The following is a 27,727-nucleotide window of genomic DNA, read 5'->3' as shown; positions in this document are numbered from 1 at the left end:
TACCCCAAATTCTTGGGACCAGAAGTGTTGTTTTAGATTTCGGATTTTTTTTTTTTTAGATTTTGGAATCTTTTCATATATATAAATAAAATACGTTGGGCATGAGACCCAAATCTAAACATAGACTCCACTTCTGTTGCATAGATAAGCTATCCACATAGAACGAAGGTCATTTGCTATGTTCTTAGTGCACCTGCCTTTTGAGGGGGGCCCATCATAGGAGATCAGATGTGGCGTTTTCCAATTGCAGTGTCATGTCAGTCCTCAAAGAAGTTTTGGATTTTGTCTAACTCGTGTACTGTTGTATAGGTAATATATGAATCTTAGGCAGAGGAGTTCAGTTCACACTCTATCCTTGGCGCTGCTGTTTATGTATTTTACTTCATATGTTCTAAAACCACTGCACGGTGCTGTTTTTCTTGCTTTAAATGCTCAGTAGGCTGTAACCTATTTACCCACCTCTATTCCACTCCCACGACTCTGACCTTTCCCAGCATTAGATTTACATCTTGTTTCCATTTTCTTGAGCCTGGAGAATTTCTTTCAGTTTTTTTTTTTTTTTCTTTGTAGTTTGGGCATCCTGGTGAAAGGAATTCTCTCAGGTTTATTTGTAACGATCTCTGTCTTCATTTTTGGAAACATTTTTGCAAAGCCTAATGTTCTGGAGTGAGATATTTTTCTCTGAACAATTTTAAGCCGCTGTTCCATTGTCTTTTGGGACCCATTGTGCCTTGTGCTGAGTCAGCCATCGCCCTTGTATCTTTTACGTATTGGGATTTGAGGATTTTTTTAAATATAGTTGGTTTTTTTTTTTTAATGTGCCTTTGAATACAATACCCTTTTTTGCGTTTTTCCTTATATGATTCTAGCTTGGGGCTTGCTCTGTTTCTTAGTGGACTCATTTTCCCCCTTGAATTTGGAAAAAAGTGTTAATCTTTCTTAGCTTTTTTTCATTCCACCTTGACACCAGTTGGTTGTGGGTAGACTGCTTGAGAAACCTCACGGTGTCTCTGTTTATTTTTTAAATCCTTTGTTTCTCTCCATGCTTCAAGTTTGATGATTTTTATCAAACTTTCTTCAAGTTCATAAAAACTTCTTTTATTATTTGAAAGGAAGAGTCACAGAGAGAGGAGAGCCATAGAGAATCTTCCATCCGCTGGTTCACTCCCCAAATGGCCACCTCGCCCAGAGACCTAGCCAGTGATATCTCTAAAACCTTGTGGATTGCACATTTCTGTCTTACGATTTCCATTTTTCTTTTTATTGTTTCTAAAGCTCTCCTGGGTTTCCTTGTCTCCTCACCCATTACATCTGTATTTAAGTTCCTTAACATGCCTAGAAGAGATGAAGTCTTTTTGTACTGATTACAATGACTGGGTCATTTATGGGTAAGTTTCCAGTGATAAATTTTGCTCTTTATAATTAGGTGGCAATCACTTACAGGTCCAGCAATTATTACACCTTTGCCCTTGTTTGGCTGCATGGTAGAATCTCTTTATGGCTGAGTTTATTTGAACTTGTATTATTCATGGTTTTAATGCTTGGCTTCTGATTTCCTCTTAGTCTCAAGAAATAGACCTTAGCCCGGACACATAGCTCTGTTCCTGTACCACGACACCTGTGCTTTTTCAAGGGCGTGTTTGCCAAGACCTGTAACTGAGCCTGGCAGAGCCCAGACTGAGTGCCCTGCAGTGGGCAGCAGTTGAAATATCTGCTCAACTCCTTCAGCTCTTCAGCTCTTGTTTCCTCTCAGATTTGTTAGCTTTGTGCCCAGACATGTAAAGGTCAGAGGTCAGCCAAGGGATTTCAGGGAGTTTGCATGTCCTCTCTCTTCTGAGGTTTTGCCAGATCCCCAGCTTCTCCTGACCGGCTGGGGAGAATGAAGAGGACATGTTCCTAACTGACTTTTACTCTCTGCCCGGGGAGTGGGGCACTCCCTAGGGGACAAGTCCCATGACTTGGATCAGTCCCACAACACCTCCCTTCTTTGGAGGACACACCTCACCTTGTGCTTCTTCTTTCTTTGGGTTACCCTCCAGTACCCTCAAGCTACGGTTGTTTCAAATAAATATTGTTTTCAGAGTTTATGATGGTTATCTTTAGAAGAGTTAGTCAACTACGAACTACTCTGCCATTGTTGGAGCTAAAGCTTGCGGTTTATGTTTCTGTACCAATTTGGTTGTGCATCAATTCTCCATGGCTCCATGACTGTCATTCCAAGGGACACTTATAGTAACAGACATTCAGTTTTAGCACAGGGCCGGGCCAAATGGCTCTGGCCCAGTGGCTGTGAGGGCATTGAGAAAGCTTAACCCGGGCTGGAGCATCTACTTCCACATGGGGTCACAGATGTGGCTGCTTGCTGTGCCTTGGCTCCTTGCTGGCTGCTTTGAGTTCTCACCATGTGTGCCTCTGTGCCTAGTGTGGTCCACGGGTCCCCATCCGCTGGAGCTAGCCTCCCTCACTGCAGATAGTCCCAGTTGAGGGGAGCAGGGAGGACTAGTCCCAGAGTCTCACCCCATCTCCTCCACCACCCTGTTTGTTACACAGACACAGTTTACTGTGTATCTAAGGAGCAGGAAGTCTGGCTCCATGCTTTGACTAGGAAAGTGTACAAGAATTTGTGGACACATTATAAAATCACCTAAAACGTGGACCGCATGCTTGTGTAGACAGAATTTAGCTTGCTCTCTTTGTAATATTGCACAAGTTTCTTACGTGTTTTATTGTATAAAAATACTTCAATGAAAGATATAGTGCAACTGTTCAGCACAGTGTCCCTAGGGGTGACTCCTACCTTGTGGGGAATGGGTGGGGAGGGTTCTCCAATCCCAGGAATCTGCAGGCCTGCATGCTGTCATCTTTGCGTTCTGAGAGGAGAATGGGGGTAGTCCCTGGTAAATTGCATTTTACGGAAGTTTAATTTTTTATGACATCTCCAAGCTGCACATTGAATTTTTAATTTTTTCCTACATGTAGCATTTTATTTTAAAAATCTGGTTAGAGTTGTTATAATATCAAGTTTGTTCTCTTTTCTTTATGACTCTGGGGTTTAAGATCCAGCTTAGAAAACCCCAAGTCTGTTTTCCTGGTTTTATTTTATTTATTTATTTGAAAAAACAGTGGTTTGTGAACAATAGTTCATCTTAAAAGTTGGATGTTTTTGTCATTCCTGCTTAGCTTTTTAATCCATATGGAATGTTTTTCTGTGACTGATGGGAAAGAGAAATCTGATATCTTTTTTTTTTCTTTTGAAAATTTTTATTTTTATTTGAAAGGAAGATTTACAGAGAAAAAAAAACAGAGAAGGAGCTTCCATCTATTGGTTCACTTTCCAAATAGTTGCAATAGCCAGAGTTGGACCAACCCAAAGCCAGGAGACAGAACTTCTTCCTAGTCACCCAAGGACTTGGCCATCCTCCGCTGCTTACCCAGGCCACAGACAGGAAGCTGGATGGGAAGTGGAGCAGCCAGATACGAACCTGTGCCTATGCGGATGCACCGTAGCTGAAAGCTTAGCCTACTGTGCCACAGCGCTGCCCTCTGATTTTGTTTTCTATAAAAATTACACTCAATGATCCCTACATCCACATTATCGACATTTTAGGTTCCGATGTGTGTGCTGGATCCTGCCTTTGGTTTCATTAGCCTGTGGGTTGTTTGTTTTTTTAATCCTGAATAGTACCACCTGTTGAATATACCTGGGAAGAATTTTGGTCTTCTAACATTTTCTGCTAATTTTTCCTGTCACTTCAGTTCCTCAAAAACTTCATGGCTGATTTTGCACATTTTTCCTTTCAGATGAGCTTAGGAATCTCACATTTAAACAAAGAAGTCCTGGAGGGATTTTGCCTGGGGTGGCATGGACTTTGTAGATTAATCGGGGCAGAAATGACAGCCTGTGCATATGGAGTCTTCCCACCCAAGTACATGGCATGTCTGTTAATGCAGGTCTTGTTTTACGTCATTGAAGGGAGTTGTATTCCTTTCTCTGTTTAAATCCTTCCTAGTGCTCACTAGCTTTATTCCTGGCTTGGTTTTCTCTGCGACTGATGGTTCCTGGAGTGGCCAAGGGCACGTGCTGTTGTTTCTGTCTGTCGAGCTCTAGGGACCCTGGTTTTGCCCCTTGATCCTTTTAGCTTTTCCAAATCAGTGTGAGCTTAACTAGCTGTGAACATACAGGTGATTCTATCAAGTTAACAAAAACAACTTTTTTTTCTTATCTTATTTCAACATATGGGGACGCCTGGTGAATATTGAATAGTGGTTCATGGATCCCTAGTTCTGTTTTATATCACTGGCATGCTTCTAGTTTTAGACCACTAGCAGCAATGGTGTAGGTTTCCTATAATTATCATTTATCAAAAACGTTTTATTATATTTCTAATTTACCAAAAATCTGATCAGGAATGAACACTGAATTTTATTACATGTTTTAAGTCTATTGAGATCATTGTGGTTTTTTTATTCAGTTTTACTATTTGATCTGTTGAATATTATTAAATTATATTAGTGATTTTTCTTTCTTAATTTCCAAAACACATTTTTAAAGATTTATTTGAAAGGCAGAAAAAGAGGGAGAGGGAGGAGGAGTGGGAGAGAAGGAGGGAGGGAGAGAGTAAGCGAGCGAGCGAGCGTGAACTGTCTTCTGTCTGTGGATCCACGCCCCAGGTACCTGCAGTAGCCAGGGCTGGGGAGCCCTGACCTGGGGGAGTCCTACCTCAGGGGAGCCCTGAGCTGGGGAGCCCTGGCCTGGGGGAGTCCTGACCTGGGGGGGGGAGCCCTGACCTGGGGGGAGCCCTGGCCTAGGGGAGCCCTGACCTGGGGGGGCCCTGGCCTAGGGGAGTCCTGACCTGGGGGAGTCCTACCTCAGGGGAGCCCTGAGCTGGGGAGCCCTGGCCTGGGGGAGTCCTGACCTGGGGGGGGAGCCCTGACCTGGGGGGAGCCCTGACCTAGGGGAGCCCTGACCTGGGGGGAGCCCTGACCTGGGGGGAGCCCTGACCTGGGGGGGCCCTGGCCTAGGGGAGCCCTGACCTGGGGGGGCCCTGGCCTAGGGGAGTCCTGACCTGGGGGGAGCCCTGATCTGGGGGGGAGCCCTTACCTGGGGGAGTCCTGATGGGGGGGAGCCTTGGCCTGGGGGGAGCCCTGACCTGGGGGGGTGGAGCCCTGACCTGGGGGGGACCCCTGACCTGGGTGGGAGCCCTGGCCTGGGGGGGGGCCTTGACCTGGGGGAAGCCCTGACCTGAGGGGAGCTCTGAGTGGGGAGAGCCCTGAGGAGGGGAGAGCCCTGACCTGGGTGGGAGCCCTGAGCTGGAGGGAGCCCTGAGCTGGGGGGGCCCTGACCTGGGGGGCCCTGACCTGGGTGGGAGCCCTGACCTGGGTGGGAGCCCCGGCCTGGGGGGAGCCCTGACCTGGGAAGGAGACGTTCAGTGTGGGCCTCCTGAGTGGGCAGCACTGCCTCTCCACAGTCAGGTATCAGAAGGAGGCCAATCTCGCAGGACGTTAGGAAACTGCTGGCAGCACTCTGGAACACTGTGTGTTACGGATGACGCCTGGGTTTTGAAATGTTAAAACCCATCAGTCACTCTGTGTGGATATTCAGGTTTCCAAAGGACTGGGTCTATTCAGGTTTTTTTTATTTTTCCTTGAGGAAATTTTAGTTAATTAAATTTTCCCAGAAACTCGCCCATTTCGCCAGACTTTAAAATATATGACCTCAACTGAATATGTTCATGACTTTAAGAACCATCCTCCATCTTGATAGCTGCAATTGTTCCTAATCCTGTCTCTGACAGCGATTCGTTTCCCCTGGATTCATCAAAAGCTGCCCTTTCCGATGAAGTAGGATTTGAAAGTTCCTCTTCTTTCTACTTCATGAATTCTTACTTGCCTCTGTTAGTTCCTTCAGCTTTTAAATGTGTGTGATGTTTGTCCCTAGCTCCTACGATGGAAGCCTTCTTTGTTTTTCGATTTTATGTGTTCTAATAAATAAATGTTCTCTAGATTTTCCTTTCAACGTTTATCACTGGCTTAATTGCATGGGGCTCTTAATGCTCTCCATTTCTGAATTTTTCTCTTTGATACAAGAATCACTTAGAAGAGACTTTATATTTATTTGAAAAGCAGCATTAAGGAGTGGGGAGAGGAGGTTGCAGAGTGCTTGCTTGCTTGAGTGGCTATCTGTCCTCTGCTTCCGAAATGGCCCCTAAGGCTTGGGCTGGAACAGGCCAAAGCCAGACGCCTGGCACTCCATCCACGTCTCCCACGTGGGTGGCAGGGTCCCAAGTGCACCACTTGTACCATTTTCTGCTACCTTCGCAGGCACATTAGCAGGAGCTGGATTGGAAGTAGAATAGCTAGGACTTGAACCTAGACCCTTACGGGGTGCCAGCATTGCAGGCAGAACCTTAACTCACTGTGCCTCAGCATCAGTCCCCTAGAAAAGATTAGAAAACTTCCCAAATGGTTACTTCTGCTGCTCCTTTTGTTGCTAATTTTTACCTTTATTGCATGAGGATCAGAGATTATTCAGTGATATCTACTGTTTGGAATTGATTAGGAATTTTCTTGTGTCCAAACATATGTTCAACCTTTGTAAATATCCTGGTGGACATTTGACAAGTATTTTCATTTTGTCCTTACTGAGCACACGTGTATCGATCCTGCAGACCATTCTATCCGACACAGCGAATCCGAAACACAGTGTGTGTGCATGTTAGCCTTAAGGCTGCAGCTGGTGGCCCGCAGCTGCCTGCCATCTACAGCTGCTTGGTTTGGTCTAGGTGGTTGGTTTTTTAAAACTAAGCACACAGTGACATATTAAGAGGGTTTTTTTTTGGTACAAATATGAATTTGGGGTTTCTCTTATAGAACCTACAGTCTGGTGCATGCTAGGCCCTCACGGCAATGCGAGTTGAGGCCGCTGCTTCTGCCTCCTGGGGCTAGTTGGCCCCACCGCAACCTTGCCAACAGACCTTGCGTCCTCAGCTTGGCCCCTACCAACACAAAGAGCTCTGTATTTTTCACCCTTGTGTGTGACCCAACTGATCCAGACGTTCTGGGATCTTCCTGGTTTGGGATCTCCCTGTTTTGGGGCCAGACTGTTCATTTCTGTAATGGTACAGGTGGGTCAGTGGCTTCCTGTTCTGCAGTGTAGCTTGTACGGCTGTGTTACAGCGTAGACGCGAGGCACCTCTTCTCAGTGTTGTATGCCTTCAGTCCACATGGTAGCCTTCCTCTTTGTCCTGTCTTTTGTTTTGTTTTGTTTTTTACTTGCACATTGGTACATATGCATACTGCCACACTTGCAGTTATCACACTATCAGGGATTTTTTTAAAAATGTTCTTTCATTTCCCCCAGTTTTAACCTTATTTTGTAAGCAGCATGTGTCTGTGCATTTATTTAACACAATTGAAAAGGCTCTTAAAAAGGGGATATGGTGCAAGTATTCATCCAGGTGCAGGTTGAAGTTGTGCTTTGTTTGGATTTATTCCTGTGTGTCATACTTTGGAGTGTGTGTGTATGAGAGAGAGAAGGCATGCGTACAGATGTAGACACATGCCTTTGTAGGTACAGTGTCTTCTCTCAGTTTCTTTTCATTCTAAGCCGGTTACCCTAGATCACATGGCTGTCGGTTTATGCTTACCTACAGTAGGAGTGCTCGTGCCCTTTCCCTGGGCAAAGCCAACAGCTTACCCAACTCTGCATCCTCTCAGCTTCTCCACGAGCTGAGGTCACTGGGTGTTATTCATGACAGTTTCGTGTCATCTGTCCACAGGGTGGAGCGGCCTGTAAAGGTAGACCAATTCCTTTGATTGCTGTGATTTCTCAAATCTTCCTTTCATGTTACCTTGTAATTTTACTGGATTTTCTCATGTACAAAATCATTTTCTTTAAGACATGTTTTTGAGTGCTTGCTGTGCATATGGGTAGGTTTATAGATAGTAGTCTTTTGAGCTTTGAAACCTAAAAAAAAAAAAAGGTTTTAATTTTCTTCCTGCAATTTGGCTAGGTTTAGATATTAAGTTCAAAAAAATTTTAAAAATACAGACCCATAACTGCATTTTTCTCTGCCTCTGATGATTTTGTTGACTCTAAAGTTTATTTTATCTGATATTCATGCAGTCATTTCTGCTTCTCTTTGATTAATGGTTACATGATATTACCACTTCTGTCCTTTACTTTTAACTTACCTATGTTGTTATATTTGAACCGAGTTTCTGTTCAACAGCATGTGTTTGGACTAAATACTTAGCAATCACTTTCTTTAAATTGCTGAATTTAGGGCCTGGCGCGGTGGCGCAAGTGGTTAAAGGTCCTCGCCTTGCACGCCCTGCGATCCCATGTGGGCGCCGGTTCTAGTCCCGGCAGCCCCGCTTCCCTTCCAGCTCCCTGCCTGTGGCCTGGGAAAGCAGTCGAGGACGGCCCAAGGCTTTGGGAACCTGCACCCGCGTGGGAGACCCGGAAGAGGCTCCTGGCTTCGGATCGGCATAGTATCGGCCCGTTGCGCTCACTTGGGGAGTGAATCATCGGACGGAAGATCTTCCTCTCTGTCTCTCCTCTCTGTATATCCGCCTTTCCAATGAAATAATAATAAAAATAAATCTTTAAATTGCTGAATTTAAATAATTTATATTTAATGTAATGACTGATTTGTTAGGGCATAAACCTGTTATTTTATAGTTGTTTTCTCTGCCTTTTGTTTATTTTTCTTTGGGTTAGCTGAACACTTGGGAACTACGCTTTGGTTATCCAGTGCTTTTTGACTATGTAACTTTCTCGGTGGGCTCTCTTTGTAGCATGTTCTATAGGCATAGCTCACCACTGTGTACCAGCGTCATCATCCTGCCAGCTTGGAGTCTGCAAACTGTGCCTTCCTTTACGTCCCATTCTCCTCTCTCAGATACACTTGTTGTGATATAATTACCTAAAATATATCTTTTTGGCTCATATTAGATAATGCTGTCATTTTTGCCTCCCCCATCAGACATCATTTAGTGAAACTCAAAAGGAGAAGCAAATCTTAGTGACTCTGTGTGTATGTGTCTCTTTCCACATTTGGATGTCCTTTAGCCATTGTTTCCTTGGGTGGCTTTTTGTTCAGTCCTGCTCTTCTTATGGAAATGCAGAAACATGAGTTTAGATGTTTGTTTTAGTCCCATATGTTCCTGAGTCTCTGCTGAAACTTTTAAGACTTATTTTACTTATTTATTTGAAAGTCAGAGTTGGAAGAGAGGGAGATTTTTCATCTGCTCATTCAGACCCCAAATGGCTGTAAGAGCAGGTGCTTAAGCCAGAAACCAGCACCCAGGAGCTTCATCTGAGTCTCCCACATGGGTGCAGGGACCCAAAAATGTGAGTTCATCACCCATTATTTTCCCAGGCCATTGACAGAGAGCTGGATCAAAAGTGGAGCAGCCGGGACTGGAGCCAGAGCCCATTGGGATACCGGTGTCAGAGGTGGTAGCATAACTCACTGTGGTACAATGCCAGCCCCTTTGTTCATTTTTTTAAAAAACTTCTTTTATTTCTGTTGTTCAGATTGGGTAGTTTCTATTATTCTGTTTTCCAGTACATTTCCTTTGTCTGTTACCTGCAATCTGTTATTGAAAAACTCCACTGAGCTTTTTATTTCGATTACTGTACTTTCTGTCAGGATAGCTCTGTCTGATTCTCGTTTATATCGTCTGTTTCTGTGAGGAGCTGCCCAGTTTTGCTCATTATTTGTAAGTTCCCAGTGACGCAGTTCATCATGCTGGCTTCACAGTCTGTCAGATTGTGCTAGTGTCCTTGTCACCGCCTTGGCCGGTTGAGATCTGACTGGTTGTGCGGGATTGTTTCCTGAAACCCACATGTTGTTTGATGTGTGAAGTGCTGCGAGCCTGGCTCAGCTGGCTTTGTCTGGTGCAGCCACGGCTGAGGGCGAGGAATACAGCACTGGGTCGTGACTGCCAGGTGCAGGCAGACTTCCAGGTCAGAATGGTGGGAGCTCCAGGTGCCCGCATGCCTCCAGTGACACCCCAGGGAGGTCACGTCATTTCCCTCGGCCACGGTGGAAATCCAGAGTCTCCCTGGGACCTCCGGATGCAGATCCAGGAAGGAGGAAAGGACATCTGATCACCAGGGGCAGGGGTAGCAGAGCAGGCCTTCTGGGTGCTGTCCTGTCCGCAGACACCATGGACTGTGTCTGTGTGTCTGTTCCAGAGGATACAGACCCACGTTCCTCTCGCTGCTTTCACAGCAGCCAGTAGAGCCTGAGGGTGCCTTGTGGCTTCCTCCCTGGGTGGAGGTCTGGACCTCCTATGGAGGCTTGGCTGCCCCACAGAGGGATGGGTCCTGCCGTTTTTCTTGTGGTGCTTGGCTCTAGTGGAGCAGTCATTATGTGGCTGCTACTGTGTTCTGGGACCAGCCCTCTGCTGGGTTCGCACTGGAGCATGTAGGCATTTGTTGTGGCTTTGCTGTCTGCGGACCTTTGACTCTGGGTGGCCGGTGTGGGCACCTTCGGCCATGGGAACCATGCGGAGACCTGGCAGGAGGCCAGCTGTGTGTCGCTGTGCCTCGGGTCCCCGGCCCACCTGCCTTCTCCTCTCCCCTTCAGAGTTTGCTGGCTTGTTTTCTGGGTTGGGCTTTTTTGTAGTCGGGAGAATGGGGAGAAGGTTGCACTGTGTCTGCCCGGTAACACAAGTGCATCTGCTTATGTTGTTGTGAGGATGCTTGTGACACTTCCAAGGCCTTTTCTGTTTGTTCTTGTGACCTGATCTCTTTGGGTTTATCTGGTTTTTGTTTCACTTTTTAGTTTGCTCCTCTCTCTCTTTTAAGATTTATTCTACGTATTTGAAAGGCGGAGTTACAGAGAAGAGAGAGAGCTTTCATCCAGTGGTTCACTCCCCAAATGGCCACAATGGCCAAAGCTGTTTCTGGTTCAGTCTGAAGCCAGGAGCCCATAGTCTTCTGGGTCTGCAGAGATTCTTCTGGGTCTCCCATGTGGGTGCAGGGGCCCAAGGCCTTGGGCTGTCCTCCACTGCTTTCCCAGGGCATTAGCAGGGAGCTGGATGAGAAGTGGAGCAGCTGGCTCTCTAGCTGGGCCTGTATGGGATGTTGGCACTGCAGGCGGCGGCTTCCCTGCTGTGCTGCATTCTAGAGCCCACTTCCACTTCTCTCTCACTCCGTGTAACACTGCTGCTCTCTTAGCCCATCTGCTTCTGCCCGATGGTGCTAAAGGGGACATGCAGACTAGGCTGCATTCCCTGGCTTCAGCTCAATGCCCTCACAAGCTTAGCTCCATGCTGAGTTCCCCAGAGAGCTCTTCCTGCTGATGTCTGTGCGTGGGCGCCTGTCCACCGTGCTGGCTCCTCCTGGCTCCAGGCCCCATTGTAACCTGGGCTGCCCGGGGAGCCACTTGTGCCACTGCCTCTTCCTCAGCCAAAGCTATCATGGACAGCCTTGTGTCTGTAACTTTTTAAATTATTATTTTGTAAAAATTTATTTTCTATATTTGAAAGGCAGAGAGATAAAGAATTCTGCCACTTGTTGGTTCAGCCTGTGTGGCTGCATTGGTTGGGACTGGGCCAGGCTGAAGCCAGGAGCCTGGCTGGACTGTGTTGCCCGCCCTACCCCTGTAGCATTAAACAAAGCCCTACCTGTGGCAGGTTTCTTATACATTGCTTAACAAGGTGGGAGAGTTTTCCTAGGACAAGAGGGCTGTCCTAGACACCTGCTGGTCTTGGTGCCAGTAGCATGGGGCTCTGGGTGAGGAGGAAGCTGGGCAGGGGACAGGTGGCTTCTGGGCCAGGCTCCCTGGAGTGTGAGGAGTACCCTGCCAGCCCCCACCCCCTGGCCCCCGCCAAGGCTCACGGGTCTTTTCAGGCTGTGTTTTCACTGCTTCTGGGAATAAGTCAAGGACCACAGCCAGGTCTCTGCTGGTGTGTTTGCTCCGTAGTTTGCTCGGGAAACTGATTCATGTTTTTCCTTTCATAAACATGAAAACATTTAAGTGCCTCCCAGAGAAATTAATCTGTGCCCATAAAAAGTGGTTAATGGTGTTGGTTCTGTGTCATAGCATCCGGCCTCCTTAGCACTACTGTGAAGCTGTTTGGTCTATGAACATTTGAAGAAGGGCCGACTAATATTGCAAAGTCCCCTAGAGCTTTGCAAAGCCAAAAGGTCTCAGACGTGCTGAGAAGTTTGTGGGGAGCTGGTGAGCGTTCAGACCCTATGTCATCTGGAGCTGGGGCTCTGCCTCCTTCATCCTGCTTCACCCCAAAGCCCCGCCACCCAACCTTGCCACTAGCTCACAGCAAAACTAGAAGGAGGAGGTACACAGGTCAGCCCTGCCCCGTGCCCTGGGTCTCTGATGGCCACGCCCTCCCTGAGGTCACTCTGCTGTGGCCTGTACCTGTGGAACAGGTGAGACTGGCTCTGGGCAGTCCTTGCAGTGTCCTTGCAGATGCTCACAGGAGGACTTCCTGTGACAAATATAGCACTGGAACAAAATAAACCTGTTCAAGCTGTCCGTGGCCCATGTGCTCTGCTGGGCATGGTCTCCTGCAGCAACCACGGCGAGCTGTGGATTTGGTTTCTCTGTTGTCAGTGCAAATCCACCTGGGCTTTTTTGCCAGCTGAGCCTACAGGCTCAGAAGCCTGCTGTTGGCTCCTGTGTCCCAAGCTGCCACTGGCCATCCTGGGCAGTGCCCCTTAGTTTTACAGCCCCCTTTTCCTGGGGTTGGGGGGGAGGAGCAGCAAGGAATAGTCCAGGCAGGTGTCAGATCTGCACAACCCAAGTTCCTCCCCTCCCTTTGAAGTTCTCGCAGGGCCTGATGCTGCAAAAGCCTGTTTGGACAGAGACCTTGCATTGTTGCGCGGCTTTGGCAAGGCCAGCAGCTGAGGAAGTGACTGACATTGATTGAAAGAGTAGAGTGTGGCTCACAATTCCCAGGAGGCAAGAGCACAGCACGGCACACAGGGCCCCAGTAGGGTCATGCCTGGATAGGGCAGGAGACAGAGACAGGTTGGGGAAATGTGGACAGGAGCTGTGACGGTGTTTCCATGGAGAACAGCCAGGAAGGCAGGGCAAGCAGGTGCAGGACTGGCAGGTACCAAGGGGCTGTCCTTTGGAACAGGCCCTAGGGTGAGGAGGGCAGAGAGAACATGTGAGCCCAGGAAGGGAGGTGGTGGGACACAGGCTGTGGATGGCAGATTGGCACATGGAAGGTGGGCGATTCTTTACCTCCCCTGGGAATTGGCCAGCACTGGAAGAGGGGTCTGTGAGACCTAGGTAGTTTCATGCGTCAGAATAGAGACATTGAGAAGACATGCTTAGAACAGCCCACATCTGGAACCAGCCTCGTTCCAGGCCTCCAGTCGGATGTGAGAACAAGTTTGTGGGCTCACTGCAGCAGCACTGAGGTCACAGAACACAGACACACATCTGTGATCTCACCTCTCTGACTGCAGCTGCCTTTCCACTCTGCAAACAGCTATCGTGGGTCTGTCAGGACCAGGACTGAAGCAGGAGGCAGCAGTGGACTGCCCATCGCACCTGCTACGCATCGCGCCTGCCACAATGTGGATGGAGAAGCACCCTGACAGCCTGGCAGCCCTGGCTCCCTCAAGCTGCTTTCACCAATGTTGTGTGCAGGTGCATTCTGGGGAGCCAGGAGTCCCATCTTGAGTGCTAATGGGGACAGCCTGTAGGTCGGTGTTGTGTCTAAACAGCTGCTGAGACCTTTGTTGGCCCAGAACAGCCACTCCTAGCACAAGATGTAATGTTGTTCTGTTGGAAAAAGGAAAAAAAAAAAAAAAAACAAGAAGAAAGAAAAGAAAAGAGAAAGAAAAACCCTCTGTGGATTTACTAAAATAGGCTCAGGATTAATGAGCAAAATGTGTCCTGGAGGCCCATTGGTCACACATGGTCTAATTTTGCCTACCGCTCTCACGGCTCTTACATTGCCATTCATTAGCTGGAGGCAAAAGTCATTACTTCTCCACGGACACAAATGGCCCAGCTGCCCGGCGCCGTGGCTTCCTGCAGACGTTTGCAGTCAGGACAGGATGGACTTCTTGAATTGTGTGTGTGCCGTGTGCTTGTATTCCTCCTACCTGTGTGTGTGTGTACTTTTCCATGTACTGTGAATGTGTGTGTGTGCATGGATGGCTGCAGGTGCCCCACTCACCACGCCCTGTCTTGTGCTGCTCCCTAGAGCCCCTGTGTGTTGATGGGTCCACCTTGCCTCCCGCAAACCTGTTCTGAAAAATCAAAATAAGAAGCCAGGGAGGGGGAGAAAAGACATGTTGTTGTTGTTTAACTTCACCAAGAAGCTTGTAAAATCATCCATTTTAGCAAGTCCTCCCATGGCATTAAAAAACAAATGTTGGGATTTAAGCAGTTTTTGAAAGATGTGTATATGGTAGAGAGCGAGGCAGACCTGCACGAGGTGTCACCAAGAGGGTCTCAGAGCCTGCATCCTTCACCTGGGCACACAGCAGCCACCTCCCACCCCGTGCCCACAGCTGCATCCGAGTAGCTGACAGGTCAAGCGTGTTGATCCCACTGAGCTGTGAAGCCAGCGTGCGGGGCGGCACTCCATTAGCTTGCTGACAACGGGGAGTTAATTCACCGTCAGAACAGTCTGTCCAAATTATTTTTGTACCCAGCAATTTACAGCAAATGGGCCTTTCTTTTTTCATTAGAAAAGTGATTACTGTTTTCCCTCTCTTTGGCATTTGCAGAGAGCCATTCACATTTCAAGCTAATGTTGGAGCAGCAGGCGTCCACTGAAAATATTTACCTTTTCTCGCTTGGCGACTTGTCAGTGTTGGGGAAAATAGATGTTCCATTAATGTCTAAATACACGACGCTTGCTTCCCCACACATCCGTCCGTCCTCTTCCAAGTTGAGAAGTATTGTGAGAGCTGTCAGGAAATCGTTTGATTTTATGTCCTTCCATATTTTTGGGTGTCTAGCTGCCTGTTCTGCTTGTTCCAGAATGAGCAGTTCAATGCTAGTGATTTGTATGGAAATGGCCAAGGAGCAGCAGGTGCAATTTCACCTTTAGGGCATCAGAATTGGTTTTGGTGGCCTGTCTGGCTGGTGGGGTGCTGTAGTTTGGGTAGGATTTGACTCCTGGACTCAGATGAACTTAAAGTCCATGCTAGTGGTGAGGGGGTGTTCGGGCCTTATCATGGCAGTGTTGGGTCACCAAGGGCATTGCTGAAGAGTTTTTACCCAGAGCCCAGAGTTGGGCCCAGCCTCACTCTGTACCCTGGCTGGTGTGGTGACCCTTTTGTGCTCATGCCCATCATTGCTCTCTGCGATGTGTGGGCATGTTGTGTGTAGGATTCTGCTCCGGACTGGGTCCTGCAGTTGACAACCAACTTCCTACACTGGCTGCACTCACTGTCCATGAGGCACATGGGCCCAGCATCCCTAGTGCTTGGACTCCTGCTGCTGCCAGAAGCAGCTCCTGGCTCCTGGCTTCCGCCTGGCTCAGCCCTGGTGGTTACGGTCGTTTGGGGAGGTGAACCAATGGATGGAAGATTGCTCATCCCTTATGTGACTCTTTCACATCACTCTGTTAGCAAATCTTTAAGATTAAAGAAAAAGATGTGCCGAGCTGAACCTGGGTAGGCTCTGTGTTTGGCTTGAAGAAATAGAAATGGAAAAGGAAGGAGCCTCGTGCTGGACACTTGGGTGCTAGCAAACCGGAGAGGCACTTGGCCCCGTCATGACCCCTGACCTGAAAAGGGGCATGGGTCCTCAGGGAGATACCTGAAGCATCGTGGGGAGCCAGGGCCAGGACTGGGAGGGGTCTCTGGTGGCCTGTAAGTTCCCTGTGCAGGCAAGACAGAGGAAGTGTCGTAGAAGAGTGCTTATCCTCAAAACAGCAGGTTGCAAACAGCATGGTATGAGTCATCCAGCATTCTGAGCATGCCCTCTGACAGGGTGCCAGGGAGGACACAGCGGGGAAGGGGAAGGAGGTCCCGGGGGTGACATCCTCACTCCTGTGTTGAGCAGAGGGCTCATGCTGTCTGCCATCTTCTCTTTTTTGTTAAAAAAAAAAAAAAAGATTTATTTTTATTTGAATGATAGAATTAAAGAGAGAGGAGAGAGGGATCTTCCATCCACTGGTTCACTCCCCACATGGCCATGAAGACCGGGGCCAGGCTAATCTGAAGCCAGGAGCCGGAGCTTCTTCCTGGTCTCCCACATGGGTGGGAGAGCCCCAAGCATTCTGAACATCCTCCCAGATGCATTAGCAGGGAGCTGGACTACAGGCAAAGCAGCCGGGACTCAAACTGGAGATGTGGACAGCTCAAGTTGGTGGCTTAGTTTGCTACACCACAACATCAACCCTGTGATTAAATGCATGGAGTGGTATAGTGGGTAAAGCTGCTGCCAGTGGCACCTACGCGAGTCCTGCCTGCTCCACTTACAATCTAGCTCTCTGCCAATGCACCTGGGAAAGCAGTTAAAGATGGCCCAAGTCCTTGGGCCCCTGCACCCAAGTGGGAGACTTGGAAGACTGGCTTTGGAATAGCCTACCCCTGGCCATTGTGGACATTTGGAAAGTGAACCAACAGATGAAAGATTCTCTCTCTCTCTCTTTATCTCTGTAATGCTGCCTTTCAAATAAATACGTAAGTCTTAATGTGGTGAGAGGACTAATTCACATGGAATGTTTGTCCCTGCTTCCCTCAAGAGGATCCCACATGCCAAGCTCTGCTTTCTGTGCTTCTTCCTTCTGAGTCCTGTCTCGTTGCTTAACCTCAGGGGAAGTTCACTGTTTGGGCTTTGAAGGCAGTTGTACTCAGGGTTCCTGTCTCCGAGAACCCACCACCTGCCAGAGGTGACCCCGTTTCCTTCCCTTCCGGAAGCTGCTGGATCATGTCCTTCCTCACCACCATACAGTGGCAGTGCTTTAGGGCGCACCTGAGGCACATTTCATTCCTTTAAGTCAGCCAGCCTAGGATGGGACAGCAAACCTTCCAGAACTTTCCCATGGATGGACAGTTCCTTCCAGTAGACCCTACCTGAGCCCTTACCTCCTGGGGTTCAGTCCCCAGCCCCTGACTGATGTGGAGCCCTCTGCTTGCAGGAATCCGTATGCTGGATGGTGACGTCACCGATGTGGTGGAGGCCAAATCACTGGGCATCCGACCCAACTACATTGACATCTACAGTGCCAGCTGGGGGCCGGATGATGATGGGAAGACCGTGGATGGGCCTGGTCGCCTGGCCAAGCAGGCTTTTGAGTATGGCATTAAAAAGGTATGAGTGACCCAGGGCCATGGGGGCCACTTCCTGGGGGAGGGATGGAGGCCACACCAGCCTTAGCCCTGAAACAGTGGACAGGGCTGAGGCCAGGGGGTGGGAAGCATCTCATGGGGCTCCAGGAATGGGCTTGAGATCCCTGCTGTGCTGTGGGAAGCAGCTGGGTGTCAGGCTTGGATCTGCCTAGGCAGGTGGCAGGAGCCCCTCTTGGATCCCCTGGCCTGGTGTTTGGGCTGTGCAGGTGGAGAAGGTGCCCCAGGATGTGGCTCAGCTGTCCAGGGAAGTATCCAGCATAGAGCTTTCTGCTGCACAGGCAGCTCCTTGGAACAGGCAGACACTGCTGTGGTCAGTGTCCCGGAGGCCCTGGCAGGGTCGAGGTCTCTGTAGAGAGGGCAGTTATCTCTGACCTCTGCCTGGGGGCATGGAGGGCACCATGTCCATTTTATTCTATGATTTTTTTAAAGAGTTATAGCGAGAGAAAGGAGAGACAGATTTTCCATCTTCAGGTTTACTCCCAGATGGCTGCAACAGCCAGGGCTGGGCCAGTCCAAAGCCAGGAGCTTCATCTCGGTCTCCCACCTGGGTACAGGAGCCCACATCTTCCACTGCTTCCCCAGGTCATTAACAGAGAGTGGGATAGCAAGGACTCCTAATACCAATACCCATAGTGGTTGCTGGCACCACAGGCAGCAGCTTAAGGTGCTATGTCACAATTCTAGCCCCTACTTATGTGATTCAAAACATTAAATTTTTGTTTGTTTGTCGTTTGGAGCCCACTGAAGCATTGTTAGAAAAATAATCACCAAGTAGTACCAGAGGTCTGTATTGCAATGACCTTTCTTGGCTGGCTTCTGACCTGGCCCCGAGGAGAAATTTTTTTCTTAAACTCTTACACATGATTTCCTTGTTGCAAGTACTGGGATGTAACTGCTTTCCTGGGCACGTTGTTTGATCACTTGTGGGAGTTCTTTTCTCCCTTAGCCCCGAGCTCCCCTTTTTCTATACATTTCCTGGGATCGGAGCTTGCTCTAGCCTCTGCCCCTTGCCAGTGCGCCTGAGCTGCACCTGCTCACACCTGCTCGCACCTGCTCGCACCTGCTCCTGTACCTGTGGCACTGATGTTTCCCTCACCCTGACTACTCAGGGCTTGAGTGACTAGGCATAGGGACTTCTGGAGCCAGCATTATGGTGGGGAGGATGCCAGCACCTGCAGTGCTGGTATCCCATATGCTCCCTGGTTCGTATCTCAGCTGCTCCACTTCCCGTCAGCTCCTTGCTAACAGCCTGGGAGGACAGCTCAAGGACTTGGATCCCTGACACTGGGTGAGAGACCCAGAAGAAGCTTGTGGTTCCTGGCTTTGACTTGCTTTGTCTTGACTATTGTGGCCACTTGGGAAATGAACCAGCAGATGGAAAATTTCTCTGTCTCTCCTTCCTGAAACTCTGACTTCCAAACAAATAAACAGATCTTTAAAAAAAAAAACAGAGAGAGAAGGTAGGGGCATCCATTCTTGTGTCCTCACTCAGGTACTCCACATGAGAAGAAATTCAGTGAAGGAAGAGGGGTGGTGTAGGCACACATGGCACATCCACACCACGTGGCCCAGGCTCCAGTGTGGACACTCAGCAGCTTCCTTTTAATTGTAGGGCCTGCGGGAAACACTAAGGTGGCTTCAGGCAGGTTGCTGAGCAGCTGGGCTGGGCTGGGCTGGGCTGGGGCCAGGGCAGGGAGCACACTGGCCTGCTAAAGCCATCCCAGCCCTGGCTGCAAGGACCCACCATGTAAACATCTCACGTCTTTGTGTTACTCCACTCCCGTCCCTGATCTCCCTGCAACCCCAGCCTACTGACAGGAGACATGCAACGTCCTACAGTTAATGATGAACTCAGGCTTCTGAGAGGGTGGCTTGAGCAAGAGGCCATGGTTTTGGGGTGCAACCCATTGCCTCAGTGGATGTTGTTGCTGGGGTATGTGGAGATGGAGCCTGGAGGAGACTTTGGCTAGTGGAGCTGCACGAAGCATTGCTCACACCTGCACTGACCTCTGCATTCAGACAAGGATGCTTGGAGACTGCAGGAGGGCCGTGTGGTCCCTCACCTTCTTGTCATGGTTTCTTGAAATATTGAGGTCATTTAATTTTTTTTTCTTTAGTCATTCTCAAGTAAAATATGTCATAGAGGGAACCTTAAATCATAGCTGTCTGAAGCTGTCACAGAAAATCCTCCTTGAAACTGAACAATCTCAAACCCAACTACATTCCCCATCCACCCCCTCTCTCAGCACCTGTGGTCTCCCCTGGCTGCCCTGTTTGTCACCTGTGATTGTTTGCAGTCAAATCTGCCTTTGTCTGTACTGGATGACATGGCCTGCTGCTGGGAGCCTGTGGCAGCTGCAGCTGGGCACAGAGACCCGGCCACATGGCGAGGCTTACAAGGCCCACTCATCTCAGGGCTTGTATGCAGGCTGAGCTCAGACCTCATGGCCCCTAGGAACGTTGGCCTTGTCCAGGTGGCCAGTGGGCACTTGGCAGCCCATCTGGGACAAAGTCACCCCAGGGAGGACCCCAGGCTGTGACTTGATCAGGCTGAAGTTGTGGCATTACAGAACAGAATGGCCCTGAGGATGCTGCTAGCCAGTGGTTTCTGGGTGAAGCCATCTGGAGATCTAGCGGAGGTGTGTTGTTCATACCCCAGATCTCCGAGTTTGCTGTCTCCCTTCAGCTCGCTCCCATGTTTCCTTTCTAGGAACCAGTTTAAGTGTGCCAAGAGACAGTTGGTACTTTGGGGAGGCACTGTCCAGGTAATGGTTGGTGTGAGATGGTGCCTTAGGCCCTGGGTATTCCAGGCAGGGTATAGAACCAGCCACGTTGGCATCACCGGGGAGCTCACCTACTAGGCAAGATCAGGATCTGCATTGAATGGGGCTCAAGTTTGGGGAGCGCCCTGTGGGCCATGGCCTTGGAGCAGTAAGGCTGCAAGCTCCCCTCTGCCATGCGATGGTGTTTTATGGATAATTTTGAATTGGTGTCTGGACTGATTGTCCTGTGGAATAAGGATAGGCTGTGGCAGGCAAATGCCTTTCAGTAGATGTTCGTTGCTCAAAAGTGGCTTTCAATTTGTGCTTTCCTCCAGGTCGTTAAATGCAGATATACCTTTCCCATAGTACTTTGTGCCGTTCTTTCAGAATATCAAGGTTTTTTTTTTTTTAAGATTTATTTATTTTTACTTGAAATAGTTACAGAAAGAAAGAGGGAGAGAGAGAACGTTTCCATCTGCTGGTTCACTCCCCAGATGGCTGCAGTGGAGGAAGCTGGACTGGTCCCAAGCCAGGAACCTCTTCCAGGTCTCCCATGTAGATGCAAGAGCCCAAGGACTTGAGCCATGCTCTGATGCTTTCTTAGGCTATTAGCAGGGAGCTGGAGCACAAGTGAAGTGTCTGCAGCTCAAACCAGTGTCCATATGGGATGCTGGGACTGCAGGCAGAGGATTAGTGTGCACTGTGCTGATCCTTAGGGATTATTATTAATATGATTGTGATTAAGAAGAGTGACAGAGAAAAAGAGAGAGATCTTCCATCTGCTGGTTTGCTCTCCAGATGACCGCAACAACTGGGGCTGGACCAGGCTGGAGCTAGAAGCCTGGAACTCTACCTGAGCCTTCTATTTGGGCGGGATGGGGGAGAGGGGCCCAAGCACTTGGACCATCTTTCACACTTTCCCAAGCTCATTAGCAGGAAGCTGGGTAGGAAGCAGAGCCGCTGGGACTCAAGTTGGCGTTCTCACGAGATGCTGGTATCACAAGCATCAGCTTAACCCAATGCACTGTGGCGCTGACCCCAGATGAACTGTCTTACTGCGCGTGAATAAATTTTCTGCGGTGCCCCTCCTTGGAGGCAGAGTGAAGGAAGCAGCTGAGCTCAGAGTCAGGAACCTTCCTGCATCTCTGCTGGGAGCCTCAGACTGGTGTGGGGGCTCACAGAGCAGGTGTCTCTGCTCTGTCACGTGGTGGTGACAGGAGAACCCAGCGTCTGGGGCTAAGTATGCCATGGCCAGGGGTTGTAGCGTTTCAAGTTGACGCAATTAGCATTACAAGGTGAAGGTCAGTGTTACCCTAACCATGACTGATGGCTGTGTGTTTGAACAGCAGAGGCGCGATCACAGCCCAGCAGATTTAGCTTCAGATGGGGGCACTGTTCTGGGGCTGGTTCTGCACCTGCTGCAGATTCAGCTGCTAGGACTGCACCCATGGTTCTAGAATCCTGCAAGCCAGCTCTTGGCACATGTCTGTGGGCAGGATGATGCCTGGTCTGGTCAGAGGTTACTGAGGAACCTTCCCTTATTTTCATGCATGTGTCTTAGAAACCTGCATCTGGATGAAGCCTACAACTAGGACAGGCATTGATGGTCTGACAGTGCCAACCCTCACCCATGGCTGAGAGCGCAGAGGGTTCTAAATGGGATGCCCATGCATTGCCCCCTGGCACTGGGGACCAGGACCCTTTGCCCTGCTCAGCCTCCAGCCCCTGTGTTCAGGATGGTTTCACTCTCCAAGAAGGGCTTCTCCTCGACTGGGGCATTGTATATATTTGTTCTCCCTGCAAGACCGGCTCTTGCAATCCAAAAAAGGTTAGCTTACCGACAGTGCTGTCACCTGTCGTCTCAGTGTCCCTGTGACACTAGTAGGTCTCCAACTCTCAGCCACCATGGAGGCGATTGTGGGCAAGAGAGCAGCTTCTGTTGGGCACCCGAGTTTTCCTGGGAGAACTTGTAGTCTTTCCTACCCCTCTTCCTGCGTGAACCTGTGCTTCTCCAGTTTTTCAGCTGATGTTGTAGACAGAAAGGCACCATTAAAACCAGAACAGAGCCTTGACGCCAAGCTCCTGAGGCCAGAATTGTGGTGTTCTGGTGAAGCCACCACGACCTATGTGCGTTGCTAGTTCAAGTCCCAACTGCTTGACCTGCAGTGCAACTTCCTGCTGATGGCCTGGGAGAACAGCACAAGATGGCCCAAGTGCTTGAGCACCTGCCACCTACTTGGGAGACCCAGATGGAGTTCCGGATGCCTTGCCCAGCTCAGGCCATTGCAGACATTCAGGGAGTGAACCAGCAGATAGAAGTTCTCTCTGGTTCTTTCTCTCTCTAAAACTCTGTCTTTCAAACAAATCAACAATCTTTAAAAAAAAAAAAAAAAAGGCAAGCTGCTGGTGGCTGGCACCTTGTTGTGCTCTGTGATAACTTGATGCTGGCCAGGTACAAAGAGCCACCCCACCCCCAGCCCTGCCCCAGCTCCCCTACCTGCCAGGCTTTAGCTGGTAGAGCTGACATCGGCTGCTTCCTCCCCTCCAGGGCCGGCAGGGCCTGGGCTCCATTTTCGTGTGGGCGTCTGGGAACGGTGGGCGAGAGGGCGACTACTGCTCCTGCGATGGCTATACCAACAGCATCTACACCATCTCCGTGAGCAGCACCACTGAGAACGGCTACAAGCCCTGGTACCTGGAGGAGTGCGCCTCCACGCTAGCCACCACCTACAGCAGCGGGGCCTTTTACGAGCGGAAAATCGTGAGTTCTCTTGCCTGGCGGGAGAGCATGGGACATGGGCTTCCCAGCAAAGATGAGTGAGGTCAAGGCCGGATTGTTCCAGATCCCGGGGCCTCCAGCTTAACCTCAGGGACCTGGCACTCATCCCCAGACCTTGCTGTTCAGCTTTGTTCCCAGGAACACCCTTGGCAACTGACTCCGGCTTGAGCGATCTAAAAATACACTTTAAGGATGGGGTTCATGCTCGCTGTCTCTCATTTTAGCTCTCTGGCATTCTATGGTCACATCCCTTGGAGTCCAGTTGACCAGTGTGGTTCCAATGTGTAAAATAGAGTCAAAGTCTTGACTTCCTTGTGGAACATTCTAGAAATGTTCTTCTAGGCATTGCCTCGTTCCCACAGGACCTGCACTGGGCACTCCACCTCAAGCAGAAGCTTCCGTCTGTGCCACCCACTTAGGTGACTGTAAGAATGATTCATCTTTTAAGCCGTAACTATTTAGCAAATGGGAGGCATCTCTGCTGCTTTTTTCCCTGCACACTTTCCTACTTAAAAAAAAGTTCCAGCCCAAATTAATGCAGAATTTAAATGCACAGTCACTAACCTGAGTTTTAGACTATTTTTTAAAAATATGAGACTTTGGAGCTGGCCAGACAAGATTTTATTTTATAGCTCACTACCATTTTTTCATTCCTCCTGCTGCTCAGCCACACCTTTAGAAATCATTTGCAGATTTACATTCTTCCAGCAGGAGCAGGCGGGCTTCCTGTTCTCTGCTTTGCTTTGCGCGTGTGAGAGGTCGGCCTGCAGCTTTCCCCCCTCTGGCCTGCCAACGGCCCAAGCTACTGCACCAAGGACTCACTTAAGCTGTGCTTTTCCTGCTCCATCCAAGCATACACGCTGGGATGGGCAGCCGGGATGCCAACAGGTGCCTGGTTCACTCGGGCGCCACGTCTCCCAGTCCTGGAGGCTGGGCTTGTGGCTGTGTGTGCTCAGGTTGTGCTGCCAGGGTGTGCATGCCTGTGGGTGCACATGCTGGAGCTTCAGAATGCCTTCACTCTCTTTTTTGTTGTGTGTTTTAAGTGACTTTGTTGGGAGGAGGGCTTAGAGAGCACCCTGCACAGTCGCAGTATGGGTTCCCTGATAGTGGGGATGGTGCTCCCCCTGCACCACAGAGCCTGCGTGTACGCTCAGCCCCTGAGGGTGCCTGTCACAGTTCCCAGGTCAGCATTCGCCTGGCCACCGAACAGGCCCCGTGGTCCAGGCTCAGTGCTAGGAACACGCACGAGGAAACTGTCGAGTTTGGTTCAGTCCTCTCTGCTCACTCCCCAGGACCCTGTTGCTGCACATGGGGTGCCAGCCATGGGCTCCCAGGGAGCCGCCATGGCTCAGTCACCCTCGTTTCCCTCGCTGGCTGCCATTGCCTAGCCCGAGTCTGTAGAGCACCTGCACTGCTGTGGTCTGCAGTGAAGCCCCATGGAGGGCGTGTCCTCGTGCTGTTGGCAGTGAAGGATGCTGGGAACAGAGAGCTCATGGCCTTGCACCTGCTTCCCTACCCTCAGAGGCTCCCAAGCTCGGCCAAGCAAGTACAAGCAAGGCAGGAGTGGGACACTGGCGTCCAGTCTTCTATGCCCAGATGGCGCAGGCTCAGCATCTCTCCTGGGTAACTCAGCCACTCGAGTCCTGAGAAAGAGCTATGTTTGGCAGTGGGTGTGGATGGTTATCCTGGAAGATTTTGATGCCTTGGGGTGGTGCCAGTTGGGTGGGTGCGAGTGTCGCCTTTCTGTTGCTGCGAGAACTAAAGATTGCAGGTATAGCAGGAGGTGCAGGCCTGCAGCTCCAGGCTCCAACAGCCTTGCTGGGTCTCCCAGGGCTGAAGCCAAGGTGCCAACAGGCTCAAGTTCCTCTCTGGAGGCCCTCAGCAGATGTGTTGGCTTCTTCCTTGGGTGTTGGCAGCATTCAGTTTCCCGTGGTCATAGGAGGGAGGTTCCTATTTCCTCATGGGCAATCAGCTGAGGACCATTCTTGGCTCTGGGGTCACCATGTGCCTTGGCTGTGTCCCCTGGCTCCCTCTTCATACCACGGATCACCCCAACAGGCTTTGCCGCCTTCCCTTGTACCTCTAAGAGTCCTGTGGTTACGCTGGGCCCACCTGTGATCCTGGATAATCTCCCAGGCTTATGGTCAGCTGATGAGCAACCTTAATGCCTTCCTCAGGCACGTGGGAATCACAGCAGGGCAGAGAGCCTAGGGCCACAGTATCATCTTGTTGAATCCCATGGGTGTTGCTCTCAGGCAGCTGCTCCCCACCTTGGCTCGGAAGGGAGGTATGCCCTGTGCTGTGCTGTAATGGGACCTGCATTGACACCCACCTTGGTCGGTGGCCGGGGGTGATGGTCAGAGGAGGGGGAGGAGTAGGTGGCCAGCAGGGCCAGCCTCCTCTTCCCAAAGAGAGCATCTGATTCCATTGTCCAGCTCAGAAGGCCCTGCGAGGTCAGAGCTGCTGCGGGTCTGCCTGCCCGTGCAGTAGACCCAGGTGCCTTGTTTGTGCTACCTCTCACAGACCTCAGGAGGACTGCCAGGTGGAACCAAATGGCATCCATGGCATCCATGACCAAATGGCAAAAACTCTCTGAGCTACCTGGGTACCTGTTTAAGAGCAGCCTCCAGCTAGGGTGGCTTGGGAGTGGGCTCTGACTGGTGGGCTTGCCACGGGGACTCTACCATGTCAGTGACAGGATGCCAGGTGCCCCAAGAAGAAGGGCAAGTGGAGGTTCCCTCTGTGGGGTCATGTCACCCTGCTCTGCCTGCCTGTCTGCCCAGCCTGCTACAGTAGTGACAGGGAGCTAGGTGCTACAAAAAGCTCCCAGGGGCATGGCTCATAGCTGCCAGCCCTCCTCCTGCCTGGTTGGCCTGAGGTGAATTCCCCTCTTGCATGTACAGAAATCTGCCCCTGGGGCCCAGAGTCCCACCCCCTAGTAGCAGCTGCGGAAACTTGACTTCTGCTAGGAGTGACTTGATCTCTGCATCCCTCTCGTCCAGGTCACCACGGACCTGCGCCAGCGCTGCACGGATGGCCATACGGGGACCTCAGTCTCAGCCCCCATGGTAGCTGGCATCATCGCTCTGGCTCTGGAGGCCAAGTACGTCCCTTCCTCCTTTCTCTGTCCGGGGTTGAGCGCATGGCTGAACAGCGGCATCATGGCCGTGTGCAGATCTGTGGCGTTGGGTACCGACTATGGCTGCTACTGCCATCCACCTCCAGACCTGCTTCCACTTCCCACACGCAAGTCTTATCCCGGGAAGCCCAGGTCGCACCCTGCTCAGGCTGTGATGGCCTGGCACTGCACATGGGTGTCTGTGCCCCAGGCCTGTTAGAGGCTGGACGCCCTTGGGCGGGGTCTCAGCAGGTGGTAGCTGCCTTCTCTCTGGTTCCTCCCAGAGGTGGCTGTGTCCGGATTCCCTGGGCAGGTGGTCTGTGGCCATCTTGGATGAATGCCACTCCAGACGTTATTTTGCCTTAATTACCTTGTAGAAGGCACCATTGCCAAATACAGTCATGTTCAGAGCCTCTGAGCTTAGGACATTAACAAGCAAATCTTGGGAAAGGACACATTTCAGGTCCCCACGCTCTTCCCGTGCCTTGTCCCAGGCCACCCATCTGTGAATTTGCCTGTTCTTGTAATTGGACTCGAAATGTACAGGCCGAACATCCCTGATCCAAGAACCTGAAATCTCTTCTAGCTCGGGATGTCATTGCTGGAAGCTTCTTCACCAAGAGTTGGAGCTCTAGATCTGTGCCAGGGAATGTGATTGCTAACCCCGGGGCCAGCTCTGGGCACACTCCCTCAGCTGCCATGTGTGCCCATTGTCCCTGGCCTGGGCGGACCTCAGTGGCTGTTCATGTGTCCTTGCAGCAGCCAGTTAACCTGGAGGGATGTCCAGCACCTGCTCGTCAAGACCTCCCGGCCGGCCCACCTGAAAGCAAGTGACTGGAAGGTCAATGGCGCCGGACACAAAGGTGCGACTGCTGTGTGTAGGGGCTGGGCTTGTATGGCATTGGATCCGGGGACCCACGGGGTGAAGTGAATTCCCTTGAATCCCTTAATAGCATCTCCAAAGAGCATGAGTCGTAAGAATGAGCAGCACAGACTTGGTGATTTATGGAAAGCACCAGAAGGCTCACACTGGTCTCAGGGAGAACCCTAAATCCATCGAGGCTCAGGGTCCCTAAGATTCGCCACTGCTGCCACACGCAGCAGCACTTCAGTTGACTCTTGCAGATGTGGCTTTCTTGTAACGTGAAGGAACCCTGCCACGTGGTTAATCCTGGACGTGAGTTGTAGTTATGCCCATTCAGACAAGTTTTGTCTGTGATTATCAAGATGCATGATGTTGTCTGCATGGCACCTGAGGGCCTCTTGCATTCTTAGCCCTGAGCGACTCTGATTTTTAAACTTCCTCTTCTTTCAGCCTTGAGATAGTTGTGTAAGTTACTTTTTGTGTAAAACTTTTGGTGGCCAGCCCCTGAGTTAGGCAGATAATTCACAGGGCAAGAGGGCCTCCCTCACCCATCCAGTCTGGCACGCACAGGCATGAGTCCCTGGGCAGGACTGGGCTGCTGGCTTTGCTGAGATCAAACAGCAAGATTTCTTCTCTGACATTTGGCCTGAAGGCTGTGAACCCAAGCCTGATACGGCAGTGTATCTGGTGCAGGTCAAGCTTTGCTTTGACCCTTGGTGGCCAAGGGACATTCCTTTCAACAAGGAGGCCATTACAGGCACCTGGTTCGTCTCCAATTCACAGGAATGTTGGTGTGGGTGCTGAGCTGTAACCAGAGCCGCCCTCCATTGCAATGTTGGCCTAATTAAATAGGAAAATAGATTGTATCTAGTTCCCGACCTTGCCTCATTCATTCAGC

General features: G+C 50.3%; 1 protein-coding gene across 3 annotated transcripts in view; it reads left to right on the top strand.

The window, feature by feature from the left end:
* PCSK6 (proprotein convertase subtilisin/kexin type 6) overlaps nt 1–27,727 on the top strand; it is a 139,591-nt gene that overhangs the window by 57,161 nt on the left and 54,703 nt on the right. For 2 of the 3 annotated variants that reach the window (XM_040968765.1, XM_040968766.1), the window contains exons 7-10: nt 17,095–17,267; nt 22,616–22,828; nt 25,849–25,949; nt 26,724–26,827. In XM_040968765.1, coding sequence (XP_040824699.1) covers nt 17,095–17,267; nt 22,616–22,828; nt 25,849–25,949; nt 26,724–26,827 — 591 coding nt within the window. The remainder of the gene's footprint in view (nt 1–17,094; nt 17,268–22,615; nt 22,829–25,848; nt 25,950–26,723; nt 26,828–27,727) is intronic. The other variant, XM_040968767.1, reaches the window with a different exon arrangement.

Source organism: Ochotona curzoniae, unplaced genomic scaffold (genome assembly GCF_017591425.1).
Source record: "Ochotona curzoniae isolate NIBS_2020 unplaced genomic scaffold, NIBS_Ocur_1.0 scaffold_4701, whole genome shotgun sequence".
NCBI lineage: Eukaryota > Metazoa > Chordata > Mammalia > Lagomorpha > Ochotonidae > Ochotona > Ochotona curzoniae.
The sequence above is the reverse complement of the archived record's forward strand: the minus strand, read 5'-3'. Positions and strand labels throughout refer to the sequence as shown.